The following is a 14,174-nucleotide window of genomic DNA, read 5'->3' as shown; positions in this document are numbered from 1 at the left end:
CGCAGTTGCGACAGCAACAAACACGACTTTCTCAACCAACCTCATCATAAAGTTCCGCCTCTCTTGGTTATAAACTGCATTCCTATTGGTTAAAGTAGAATACCCGCATGGTATTGGCTGTTAGACGTGTCAATAAAATAGACTTTGGAGTTTGTCTGGCTGGAAAGACTGCAATGTTGGGGATGGGTTGGGTGAAAAAGGACTGAGCGTGTTTCCCGTGCGATAGAGTTACGTCTTCGTCCTCATTTTCGAGTGTTCAATTTTTAGAAAAGTTGCCACTGACTGTCGATGTCAGTGCTTTTTGGTAGAAAGGGTTACAGTTTTTTACGGTGAAACTTCCCAACGGAGTGACGACGAACTAGGTAAGCGACTATAACGACTTCTGCTTTTGGGATTTTAAAACACTTTTGTGTGGCCCGCCGTTAGGTTGTTTTCATTATTGTGTCACCACATAGGTCATTTCTACCTTTATTTTCAAAAAGCTGAAAGTCAAAGCTGCAATTTGCAACACTGTTCCTACCTTACAGGCTATTCATAGTGGAAAACCATTGTGTCCACAGTGTTACTTACATAAGTAATTAAAAAGAGCGATTTAAGTGAAACTACTCAGTTCTTCATAGGCGGGTTGGAGGTGAAATTATTACAAGCAGGACGAACAAGAGTCTCAGTGCTGTTCTCGTCATAATGTTTTATTTATTTATGGATTTATTTTTTTATTTTGCTCAGTTGCTCTGGATGACCTCCTTATTACAATGGTCACACACACAGTCAGTTGTGGTTAAACAGGACTGAACAGTAACTCAAGTATTGCCGGAATGCATATTTGTGTTTTTGGACCCAGTGCTCCTCAAGTTGAGTTTATTGTTTTGTGTTAGCTTTGAATTGTCACGCCCATCTCCATCCCAGCTCCAAGCCAACATCTCTGACACGTTTTTCTCCCATTCATTTCTTATTACATCTTGTTTTTTTTTTTTCCAGAAGAATGTGATTTTTCATAGTACTGCCTTTAATGCAGCCAGTGCAGATGTTGAGCCATAGTGATATAGTAAAGCAGCTGTAACACTATTGACAGAGTTCAGTTTTAACATTCACAGCATGGCATACATGACTGCAATTACACTCATAATTACATTCATCTGTGTTGAGAAATATCATAAAACTGGAAGGTTGACACAGTTATGGCTTTCTTTGTTCGTTCAAGGAAGTACTTCCTGGAATATCTGTGGCATGGTTTGAGGAATTGCATTGTGCTAGGCCATTAGTGGCATATGGCTTCCAAGCAGTGGAAACTGGACAAACAGCACATATCTGGCAGGCCTGGCAGTTTTAATAATATTAAGCCTGCCTGCCTATCATCAAACTGAAACTGACAAAGACAAAGATTTGCTGTTTAGACACAATCCTTGCTTTCACCTGGATCAATATTTGGGAAAGGGTCTCTAAGGCTTTCATTTATAATATATGGGACCAAGACACAATGTCTAAGTAATTTTATTAACAGCCTGTTTGCTTCAGACTTTTTGGGCCCACATAAAGTATCAGCTAACCCTCCAAATAAACTTTTGCCTTTATCATGTTATAAAGGGTGTGTAGCTGTGACTGCGTGGCATCATTCTGTGCCAGATATTGTTTTAAAATAATTATTTTATGCCAGTTACATGATGGTGCAAACTGGGACGTTGATTATCCTGCACAGTTCAGAGGTCCACTACCAGTTTGTAATTAAGCACATTACACTGACACAGTGAGGGTAGTGGAAATGCTTTATACAGTAAAAGTCACAGGTTGAACTTACTGACCACCTTAGACTCCTCTTATGTGGTTTATTTAAACAGTAGAGACATTTAATATAAAATACTATTCCAACCCAAACTCACCAAGAACAGAGGGTTAGTTGTTAATGAAAAACTGAAAGGAGTCCTCTCATCGCTGACGATGACTCGGCTGTGCTTTGATGTGAGCCCCGTCAGGGTTTTCACAAAATCAGAAATTCACACCATCCAGGTGCACTGTTTTCATTTGTCATTGAAAGAGGAACGTGGGTCATATGAAAACTGTCTCATTTTTGTCGAAAGCCAACTGCAATCCATATGATGTAGGTGAGAATAATTGTTTTAACTGAGTTGCTGTGGCTTCTTTGAGAGACTAAAATAATTAAAATGAAACTTGGAACACGTAACGTCATGATTCAGGTTGTCCTTAAGAAACACAGAACCTTCTCGTTACCAGTTTATTGGGTATATCTATATAATCTTCATACAGGGGATATATTGAGTTGTCACAAAACAAAAATTAATACAGGCTTAATTTCTTTTAGATGTGACTGTGGCCTCAATGAAATGAAGTGAAGCCATCATCAGTATAAAGCAGTTACACTTGTATGTGGCAGTGTGTGTATATTCATTATTGAGGTTGTGTTTAGTGATGGTGTTTTAATGGGTTACATTTTTATATTACCCTGTCCGTCTTAATTTTATAAATGAGGTTGGACTAAAGATCAAGTTGTGTTTTATCAAGCATAGTGTGAGCAATGTTGAATATTTAGCTGGTATTTTTATTTTTTATCAAATGGTAACAACACTCTGTGGTGTCTTAGCTTCTGGAAACAGAAAGCACAGTGTAGTTTATTGTGAAGAACATTTCTGAATCAACACTTAATAAAGATCAGAGCTTTGGTAAACATCTACCTATTTTTAGGTTTTGCCCCAACACAGCATCATGCAGTGACACCACTCAGATTTAGGATGATAATCTAACAGTACCCATAAGTTATGTAAGGGACCTAAACAATGGCTTCAGGTTGTAATTCAATACATTACAGATGGTAGGGGAGACAACCTTCTGTTCGATTTACTGTGTGGTTATTGTTAGTGTGCAGTCCAAAGCCCTTTAGGAAACTGTAAGATGAGAAGCCTGCTAGAACCTTTCATGTGGATCTGATGGAGTGTAGCTGTGTCTGCAAGTGACAGTTATTCAATGTGCATTATGTCCCTTAGAAAATTAATATTATTATAATGAAGAATATAGGGTTTTCTGGTTCATAATTCATACCTAGAGTATCTCTTCAGCAGCTAAGAAAAAGGAAATGTGGTTTTCATTGTTTCTAGTAATACAGTTGGGGACAAAGCCTCAGCCAGAGATCATTAACTTCTTTCTGCTTAGGGAGGTGACAGCTGTTAATGTCGACCTATATTTCTTGGTGGAGGCGTAGATTTTCACTGAACAGGAAGTGCATGTGCTGAAAAAGAAGCATGTTATGGGCCTGTCATCATTTTCAGAGAAAAACAATTTTTAGCTACTTCTCTGTGGTCAGTGTGTTCCTTTAAGGCATGTGATTTATTTTATTTTATTTTATTTTATTTTATTTTATTTTATTTTATTTTATTTTATTTTATTTTATTTTATTTATTTAGTTTTTGTTCTCTTGCTCTGTTTAGTTTATATTGTTACCCCTTTCTTTTTGTGTAGGGTTTAGGAGGTGCATGTCAGGATGGCCCAGTGGAACCAGTTACAGCAGCTGGAAACCAGGTATCTGGAGCAGCTCTACCACTTGTACAGCGACAGCTTCCCCATGGAGCTGCGGCAGTTTCTTGCCCCCTGGATTGAGAGTCAGGACTGGTAAGAAATAACTGAATGATTGGGCACTATTTTAAAAGCACATTTTGTTTCTCCTGTTTGCTAACATATACTTTGAAAGCGCTTTTATCCTCCACTTGCTCTACACGGGCAGTTGGCCACTCACCAACTTGCCATGTAGAAAGATACTGTTTCAACATTTATTGTCACCCACTTCCTTATCATGCCTTCTTCTGAATTCATGACAACAATACAGGGATTACATGCATAGTATGTGTCATGGTGCATCTAACCCACTCTGTGCTGAGAGATGAAACTTTCTTTAAAGAGAGGTTTGTCTTTTGTTGAAAGCCAAATTATTACTTTTATCTTAGCATAACAAAAAGGTGTTAAACTTTCTGTTGAATTTGTCTGTTCAAACCAGTTGTGAAGGTGACATGAATAATGGATGGGTATTATCTGGTCCTCTCCTTTACAAGGGCTTATGCTGCTAATAAGGAGTCACATGCCACACTGGTGTTCCACAACCTCTTAGGAGAGATAGACCAGCAGTATAGCCGTTTTCTGCAGGAGAACAATGTACTCTACCAACACAACCTGCGTAGGATTAAACAGCACCTGCAGAGCAAGTACTTGGAGAAGCCCATGGATATTGCACGTATTGTTGCCCGCTGCTTGTGGGAGGAGCAAAGGCTCCTGCAGACTGCCACCTCTGCTGCACAGGTACAGAAACATATATCAGTATAGCTTTAGACTTCATATGTAGAATTCACTCTCATGCAGTAATGACGTTAGCAGTTGATGTGGTTTAGCACTATGGTTGATGATGGTAGCATTTCTGTTTTTTGTAGGATGGCCAGGCAGCCCATCCCACTGGTACAGTAGTGACAGAGAAACAGCAGATCCTAGAGCACAACCTTCAAGACATCAGGAAGCGAGTACAGGTAAATTTCCATCAAAGACTCACTGGTCTAAAAAAAAAAAAAATTATATCTAAACAATAATATGAAAATACACAATATTATAAATAATTACTTTGATGTAAATTTATAAACAAATCATATTTTTTTCTACAGGACATGGAACAGAAGATGAAAATGCTGGAGAACCTACAGGATGACTTTGACTTTAATTATAAGACACTGAAAAGCCAAGGAGGTATATTTTAATTAACATTTTTATAACTTTCATCTTTTTTTTTTACCTCAGTCTGAGATAGATAGCTCCAAAAAGCTTTTATCAACTTTTTTTTTGCTATAGGTTATTTAAATTAAATATGTCTACACTCTTTCCAGAGTTGTCCCAGGACCTAAATGGAAATAGCCAGGCAGCTGCTACTAGACAGAAGATGGCTCAGCTTGAGCAGATGCTCAGCGCCCTGGACCAGCTCAGGAGGGTGAGTATTTATGCCAAATTAAACCAGAAATACATGAGAAATCAAGAAAGTAATTAATCATTGAAATGCAAGGATAATAAAAGGTTTATGTGTAGCAAATGTAAATTTAGCCAGTGTTTATATACAGATGAAACAACACATCTAGGTTCATGGTGGTGTGTTATAGGTACACACCCTGCTTGAGCTGACCTGCCATCACATGCGTATGTAATTGATACTGCAAGGTCTTTATTTTTTACTTTATATGAAATAAAATTTTAAAAGCAAACCATGAGGAATAGTAGAAATTCTGCCTCTGAGAGACAATACACACTGTGAGTAAACTTACCAGTCACATTAACCACAATGATGATTTTTAATAGTAATTATAACAAATAATTTTAGAATTATAAACATATGGTTGAAAATGTGACGTATTTTAAGTTGTAGGCTGTGCTGAGCAGTAAATATGTCTTACACCAAGATAATAACAAAAATTCATTGTTTGTATCCTTAAAAAGTACAGAAGGTTTAGACCACAGATAAGCATGCTCACAGTATGCTGTGTCCTTATCTTATAGCAAATCGTCACAGAGATGGGAGGTTTGCTGACTGCCATGGATTATGTGCAGAAGAACCTCACAGATGAAGAACTAGCAGACTGGAAGAGAAGACAGCAAATTGCCTGTATTGGAGGTCCACCTAACATTTGCCTGGATCGCCTCGAAACATGGTAACCAGGAATGCAAACAGTTTCAGCTGCCATCTTAATGATCAGTGATCAGTTCATACAGTGTAAAAGTTTAGACAAAAAAAAAATGTCTGTTTGTTGATAGATTATACTTGTAATAATGATCCTGTTGGAGGATTAAAAGTTCATCCACATGGTTGCACCTGCTCTGCTTATCTAAAAACATGAGAGAATCCACAAATGATGTCCTTACTCTGGTTACACAAAGCTGATAAAATGTAATTCTCCACTATGGGTTTTCTTCTAGTAATGTAAATAGTGGTTATCACGTTGGCAAGTAAAGTATTAAGTGTTGTCATTTACGAGTTTGTTGTACTTATCCTTCAGAGTGATTTTCCTTCTTGCAGACATCAACACAAATCTTTTTGCTGTAATGTGCACAACCATCATTATTGTACACTCAGTATCTTTCATCAAGATTTCTAACGTGCTGAGTTTAATTTTCTAACCAGGATCACATCCTTGGCTGAGTCCCAGCTTCAGATTCGTCAGCAGATCAAGAAGCTGGAGGAACTTCAACAGAAGGTGTCCTACAAAGGAGACCCCATCATTCAGCATCGACCTGCCCTGGAGGAGAAGATCGTGGCCCTTTTCAGGAACCTCATGAAGAGGTACTGCATGTGATCAATCTTTGCTGTGCACCTGCCCAGACTGTTGACCATGACCATGAACTGCACTATGATCATTCAACTCTGAACCATAAGCACATGGACTTTGGACTTTTTTTATTTTATTGTATTTCACTGAATGTCTTCTCTGAAACATGACCACTTTCGTTTTCTAGTGCTTTTGTTGTTGAAAGACAGCCTTGTATGCCCATGCATCCAGACAGACCGCTGGTCATCAAAACAGGAGTACAGTTCACAAATAAAGTCAGGTGAGATGCAAGCTTGCAACACATATCAGAAGCAAGGTGTATTTAATAGTAACCATTTGTGTGTCCCATATGGCATAACAGCAGTTTTATATTCAAAATATGTTTATCTTATTCTTCCAGGTTACTGGTTAAGTTTCCTGAACTCAATTACCAGCTGAAAATTAAAGTTTGCATTGACAAGTGAGTTATTCATTTTTTCCTAATCTGGGCATTCTAACATTTATATTTAGTCTAATATAAAGTCAGTCTTACACTGATTTGATTGAAGGTCTTATGGGAGGTTACTTCTTCACTGATATCAATTGTTTATATTTCAGAGAATCTGGGGATGTAGCAGCAATTCGAGGGTAAGACTTTAAGAACGATACCTTGAACATTTACAAGTTTTGATTTCAGAAGAGAGTATGACTTTCATCTGTTCCTTCATTTTCTTAGGTCAAGAAAGTTTAACATTCTCGGTACCAACACAAAAGTTATGAACATGGAGGAATCTAACAATGGCAGCCTGTCAGCAGAGTTCAAACACTTGGTGAGTTATTGAAAGACATATTGTTTGAAAGTGACAGTGTTTTCTGACAAAAATCAGCTTTGGAGCACTGACTTCCTGTTTGTTACAGACCCTGAGAGAACAGAGGTGCGGTAATGGTGGACGGACTAATAGCGATGTAAGTACCGTTTCTAACGTTTGCTGGGACAGTGTGTAATCTAATGCTCAGTTTTTTTTAAACATTTTATTATATGTGTAAGCATGATAGTTTTTTATGATCTCTCTTCATTTTAAATGGTTCATAGACTTTGTTTCTTAATGTATAGATATTTAAAACATCTGGTTTCTCTAGGCCTCTCTGATTGTGACAGAGGAACTCCATCTTATCACTTTTGAGACAGAAGTTTATCATCAAGGCCTGAAGATAGATCTGGAGGTGAGTGGCACCACTTTGTTTCATAAGCTCAGAAACATTTCTGTTTTCTCAGTAAAACCTTCACACAGCACTAGAAGTCACCAAAAGTCTAAAAACACTTAAAGCATAAATGCAGGGTTGCTCTTTCACACATCGTGCGAAAAGAGCCAGCAGAAAATGAGTCATTAACAAAGACTCCCGCCTCCACAGACTGTCAACACAGAGCTTTGACTTAAAGATATATCCCTTACATCCACCCAGTTACCTGACCTGACCCCACTTACTGTTCTCAAAACAAACTGGCTCTGACAAAGAACAATTATTTTTTAGATATGCCGGTAATCTGGCGTCATAATAGTGAATGTTATGACTAAGTTAACTTTGTCTAATGTATTTTGCATTATAGATTTCGTTAAACCTCTCGTACAACGCAGAATGTCCATCCACAGGTGTTTGTGCATGTGTAAAAACATGACAAACCGTCTGTCTTAAAGGAACATTCGTAGCATCTGTAACATTATAATTTTTGTCTTTATGATAGTGTTTGATTGTTGCAAAGACAGGCTGTGTGACAAGTTAGTTTTATATAGTAAATTTCCATTATTATAATTTAGTATATGTTATTATTGCACCTCTCTTTTATGAGCAATACCACACATTCATACATCCAACCATGATCTTGAGATATGGTGTCTGTGTGGGTTACTCAATAAATGACAATGCTTATACCAGTATATCTTGTGCTATGAACAGCTGTTTACCTTCTAGGTGTAAGAGCAGTATTAATGAGAGGAAATCCTGCAGAAGTCTGATAACGAAACAGTGTACTGAAATAGAAGTAGGGACGTTTTTACGTCGTTGTGCAAGTTTATCAGAAATTCATTTTTGCTTTATGCAGACCCATTCCCTGCCTGTGGTAGTCATTTCGAACATCTGTCAGATGCCCAATGCCTGGGCCTCCATTCTGTGGTACAATATGCTCACTAACCACCCAAAGGTAAGACAGCACCCTCTGGTGGAAAATGATTGATCTTTGTCAGTGGACAATGTTTCCACCTTGTGGATTGGTTTAAATTAACTTACATTTTTTTGTTAGTAATTTTAATTTGTTGGCCTGGGTTTCTCCACATAGAATGTGAACTTTTTCACCAAACCACCAGTGGGTACGTGGGACCAGGTAGCTGAGGTGCTAAGTTGGCAGTTCTCCTCCACCACCAAGAGAGGCCTGACCATTGAGCAGCTTACCACTCTGGCTGAGAAATTACTAGGTGAGATAACATTCCTGAAGCTCTTCAGAAACCTTTAATTTTGCTTTGATTCATAAACTAATATGTGATGATAATTGTCAATCTAGGGCCATGCGTGAACTACTCTGGTTGTCAGATCACCTGGGCCAAGTTCTGTAAGGTACTTCATCTACTGGCCACATACACTTCAGTATATCTTGCTATTGTATTGCTTCAAGCTGACTTATTTTTTTCTTTCCTCTTCAAAGGAAAACATGGCTGGCAAAGGCTTCTCGTTCTGGGTTTGGCTGGACAACATCATTGACCTGGTGAAGAAATATATCCTGGCACTGTGGAATGAAGGGTGAGACATTTTCACTTTACGCTAGTAGTCACTGAAATTGTTCCCCACCTTTCATATTGTAGAGAATCTTTTGATAATGGGCAGTTTTGAAATATCTGTTATATTAAACTTCAGCATGTTTTTGATGTCCTGTTGCTTTTCTGTCCGCAGGTATATCATGGGCTTTATCAGCAAGGAGAGGGAGAGAGCTATTCTGAGTCCAAAACCTCCTGGCACTTTTCTGCTGCGCTTTAGTGAGAGCAGCAAGGAGGGAGGAATTACATTTACATGGGTAGAGAAAGACATAAGTGGTGAGTATTTTTAATGCCTTTGTAATATTTTGAAGGACTTTTTGTTTGTTTGTTTGTTTTGTTTTTTTTTTTTTTTTTGCAAAACTGACCTTCCTTGTGCGTTTACAGGAAAGACCCAGATCCAGTCAGTGGAGCCATACACCAAACAGCAGCTCAACAACATGTCTTTTGCCGACATCATCATGGGCTACAAGATCATGGATGCAACCAACATTCTGGTTTCACCTCTCGTCTACCTCTACCCCGATATCCCCAAAGAGGAAGCTTTTGGGAAATACTGTAGGCCAGAAGCAGCTCCTGAACCTGAAATGGGTGGAGATTCTACAAGCAGTAAGTTCCTGTCTTCTCCTGCATTTTTTAAAATTCTAGTCAGTAATTTTTGTGGCATGTGCTAACATTTTCTTTTCCCTGACAGCTATTCAGCCATACTTGAAGACAAAGTTCATTTGCGTTACCCCGTAAGTATTTGCCAGTCTTTCCTTATCTTTAAGAATTAAATATTTACAGGAAAGCTCTTAAGCAATCCAGTAACATCTATTTGTGTCCTGCATTATTTCCTATGTATGTTTCCTTTTACAAAAGACTAAATGTTCCTGCTCAAGATCTACACTTCTCGTTTTCAAAGTCTTTGTGCATATATGACAAGTGTTCAAAGAAAAGAGAACAACATTGTTTGCACTGCAGTCACAGGAGGAACCATTTTCATGCAAAGCACTGTGCAGCCAGTTATATGCAGAGAGAGCTTGTGTCTTCAATGATGGGAATTCTAATTTGATATGCAAATAATTACTTGGATTTCTGTAGATCAGGTACATGGGCTAAATAAAAACAGTAAAAAAAAAAAAAAAATTTTACTCTCAGCTTTTGGCAAACATCTGAACTCCAAATGAATCATCTTTTCTTTATATATACGTATAAGGACAAGGTGCCGTTTGTTCATTGGCATTGTTGCGCACTTTGAGTTTTTTTTTTTTTTTTCCTCACATTTAAATGGACATGTCTTTTATTGTGATCAGGGCTGATACAACAAAAAGACATCACAACAACAACCCAACTCCTGAAATTGATATGTGTAGTAACTAATATTTATTTACAGGTGCAGATATTTAGAAATGTTAAAATGTAGAAGATTTCATGTTTATTTACACTGAATATCTGAGATTAACTGAAGAGATAATGAAATGGAAAGAATTGAGAAAGGTCAGAATCAGCTGCAGGTGAGTGTGATCGTGTGAGGCTGAGAGAGGGGTGTGCACAGTCCAGGCCAGTCAGCCATGTTTGCTTTGGTTCATTAGTGGGTTTGGTGGTGTGCTGGTGGGTTGTGAGGTTTGCTCAGTGAGATCCTGACCTGTCTCCGTAGGTGTCCCTCCGTGTTCATGGACTTGCCGGACAGTGAGCTGCTTGGGAACGGATTCCCATGGTAGGCGCTGGGGGAAAGTGGCATGTAGGGCTGGGTGTGCATCTTTGTCTGTGTGTTTGATTGGTGGGTTCCAAGGATATTGGTGCAGTACTCCAACCTACATTATTCCTGTTTGTGTTTCCAACTCACAGCCAGTTACCCTAGTCCACATACAAGAGCATCTTCCTGTCTTTCATCTATTTTTCATTTGGTTCTGGTCATGCTGTTTCCCAGACAAGTTTCATAATTCCTGGACAAAGTCCATTTGTGTGGATTAAACCGTCCAAAATAATTTGGTGTTTGAGGAAAAGTGCTAACAGATTTCAGAAGACAGCAGTTTTATTTATGAAATATTTCAAAATCAATTCATAATTTCAGAAGAACAAAAAAGGGCAAACATATTTTCACTTTGAAAGAAGAAAGAAACTGGAAAATGTTTAAGTCTGAAGAAAAAGGCTGAGTAATGGCTTGTTCAATCCACTTCACATCCATTGTCCAAATCATTAACTGCTGTGATATTGACTGCTAAGTAGCTGTCATTAACATCAGTTCAATGTTAAACATAAAAGCCTTTTGTGTCAGTGTGCTTAGCACTGCCTCAAAGACGGAAACAGTAGGCAACATCTGCAGCATCTGCCCAGTCTTTTAATTTGTGATATATTGTGGTTTTTAGTCCATTCAGGATTTGTCAGCGTTTTACCACAGAACAATCCCGTCTTTCATCTGCTCTGTTTTTGGGGGGCATGACTTTGCATACTGACATGAATGCTGTTCATCCTTCATGATGACGCTGGAATGACTTTTGCACTTATTAACCACTCATTTGTCTCTTAAACATTGTAGTCTTTTATTTATAGTAGTCCTTCAGTCGGTATGGTGAAGACAAAACAGACGTACACAAGTTATTAGGTGGCCCTTAGCTTACCACTTGTCATAATATATGATGGCAAAAATGTATGTTGAGGGATTTTGACTAACACGAATGGCAGTAATCCATGTTTAAGCATGTCTATGGCTGACAGTAGGTTTGTCACTTTTATTTATATATTTTGTCCCATTGTTTGTTTTTTTAAACAGCACAAACTCTGGAAACACCAGTGACCTGTTCCCCATGTCACCTCGTACCCTCGACTCTCTGATGCATAATGAAGCTGAAGCTAACCCTGGACATTTGGGTGAGTCATATATTCGCAGTAGTTGTATACTTATAAGGACACTCATCGACAGACTTTGCAAGACTATACTTCCTGACCTTAACCTGTACAGCTACATAATAAAGCCCAGCACTTTTTTTAAACCTCAACCTAATTTTAAACTTGTCTTTAAAACTAGGATGATAAAAGCAGCCTGTCTGTATGTTCCAGAAATGTATTTCCTATCAGGGGCTAATGCTCAAACACACACATACATTAATAAATAGCTTGACCTGATGTTAACAGTTTGTATGTGGATTTCTTCCACAGATTCACTCACTCTGGACATGGATGTAGCATCCCCTATGTAAAGACATTTATCAACTTTCTTGATTTTCTTTTTGTGTTTCTTTCTTGGAATTCAATATTATATTGATAGAGGGTTTGATGATGATTTCTCTTATCTTATCTTCTGTTCTGCCTGTACAGTTTCTTGTTCCTGTGTAAAAATGGTTCACTTTCATACAGAAGGGAAAGAAATGGTCATTTACTTAGATTTGACCATACACATGTAGTGTATGAAATTGTTGATTGATACTGACCTGTTGTATTTTAAACAGCATCCTGCTCCCATTCAATACTTCTCCACCTTCATAGATGTCTTTAGTTACTTTGATGTATCTCTTTTTTTTTTTTTTTTATTGGTTTTTAAAATGCTTCAAAATTCATGGATTATTTTCTTTGACAAGAATAATTGTTGTATAAGCTATGTTTTTTTTCCTCAGTATTCTGTCAAATTTTTAGTTCCTGCCAAATGTTCAGTAACCAAGCTGCATTTAAAATGGTTTATCTTTCAATTATTTTTTTTATTTACAAAAAAATGTAATATTTGTTTTATATCCCAAAGCCATTTGAAAAGTTTAAAGATTGTACAGTAGGAAGAAAATACAAGGAATTTCACACTTTCAAGGGTGTTTTCAAATGTTATGAGAAAAGTATGTGCAAGTGGTGCTCTGAAAACTGCTTTTGTCACTCCATCTTAATTTTGTGATCATGTGAGTTGTTCTATTTGATATCTTTGTGCCTGATATGACCAGACATGTAAATCATTTTATGAATTTTGTTTTAGGACTAACTTGTAATCAAAATAAGCATTTATGTTTAAGAAAGATATTTTACTGTAACCCAGTCTACATGGTAAGGTGGATAGGAGTTGACTTTTACCTTCCATTAAATTAGTATTAACCCTGAGTTTAATTGCAAGCCATGTTTGTCTTTCATGCCACGAAATGTCAAGAGGTTTCTGTAAACTATGCTGTAACTATTCATTATTTGACAGAAAGCAATAAAAACAACTTAGCACTAAAAGTGATGTGGTAATCTGTTTGTGTAAATATTGATTTGCCTGTCAAACGTGTTCAATGATCATAAGAATGTAGATTGTTTAACAGTATCTGAGCAATAGGGTCAGTTTTAATCTGCATTTGAGATGGAAATTGATTTCCAAGACTGGCATCATCTACAAGAACCTAAAAATTAACTTATTAAACACAGCCGGTTTAAAGGGCAGTCTTGGCTGAACCTTATGCTCCACAGTAGTGTGAAGGACACATTACGATTCAACGAGATAAAAGAGTGAGTCAAGCGAAGCAGAAAAGGTTTCCTTTGATGTGAAACCTGAGTCAAAGTTTACTCAGCTCAATGTTTTGGTTAGTTTATCACTGCAATCTGTGTTTCCATATTTAATGTTTAAGTGATTCAAATCATCTGGAGTCAAATTAGTTTGCTAAGATTACAAACTCACTTGCATAGATGTGCTGGAGTATGTAGAGCTGTGGGAAGTTTTGATTAATTAAATGGTTTGTTTCTTAGTGTGTGAAGTGTGTGTTTAATTGTAGAGCCATCATAAACAAGATTTGTTCTTATTACACTAAGTCAAAACGCTGTTAAACCTATTATTTAGACATTTAGTTATGTTGCATATTCAACATGTTTCAGTCTTATGTTGTATGCTGCATGTATGCATTATTTAGTCATATTTATTTATTGGTTGATCTGCCATTAAAATATAATTTTCTTCATCCTTTAATGTACAGCTGAACTTGAATGCCTCAGATAAACACAGCTATGATGAGTAAAGATTGGATTCCAGAGCAAATGGTGCTGGGTGATAACAGCAGTTTCTGATGTATGATTTGCATGCTGTGATAGTATTAAACTGGATGAGGAGTGATAATGTAATTTATGGCTCTAAAAAAGAGATATTGAAGTACTCTTCTGA

General features: G+C 37.4%; 1 protein-coding gene across 3 annotated transcripts; it reads left to right on the top strand.

Annotated features, from left to right (window-relative positions):
• The first annotated feature begins 150 nt into the window (after nt 1-150).
• On the top strand, nt 151-13,261 carry stat3 (signal transducer and activator of transcription 3 (acute-phase response factor)). Of its 3 annotated transcripts, none has more exons than XM_026324334.1 (24): nt 151-362; nt 3,476-3,618; nt 4,056-4,299; nt 4,428-4,520; nt 4,653-4,734; nt 4,872-4,972; nt 5,533-5,684; nt 6,155-6,313; nt 6,487-6,579; nt 6,700-6,759; nt 6,897-6,926; nt 7,015-7,108; nt 7,197-7,244; nt 7,419-7,502; nt 8,380-8,478; nt 8,614-8,749; nt 8,836-8,888; nt 8,977-9,071; nt 9,222-9,361; nt 9,470-9,691; nt 9,777-9,819; nt 10,722-10,781; nt 11,838-11,935; nt 12,224-13,261. In XM_026324334.1, the coding sequence occupies exons 2-24, from the start codon at nt 3,491-3,493 to the stop codon at nt 12,262-12,264; spliced, it is 2,355 nt and encodes a 784-aa protein (XP_026180119.1). In that variant the 5' UTR covers nt 151-362; nt 3,476-3,490; the 3' UTR covers nt 12,265-13,261. The 3 variants fall into 3 exon arrangements, with proteins under 3 accessions (XP_026180119.1, XP_026180120.1, XP_026180121.1); XM_026324335.1 differs by having other exon boundaries at nt 3,469-3,618; XM_026324336.2 differs by lacking the exon at nt 10,722-10,781 and having other exon boundaries at nt 152-362.
• Nucleotides 13,262-14,174: the final 913 nt, after the last annotated feature.

Source organism: Mastacembelus armatus, chromosome 8, assembly GCF_900324485.2.
Source record: "Mastacembelus armatus chromosome 8, fMasArm1.2, whole genome shotgun sequence".
Lineage (NCBI taxonomy): Eukaryota > Metazoa > Chordata > Actinopteri > Synbranchiformes > Mastacembelidae > Mastacembelus > Mastacembelus armatus.
Note: the sequence above shows the minus strand (reverse complement) of the source record. Positions and strands in the feature narration are given on the sequence as shown.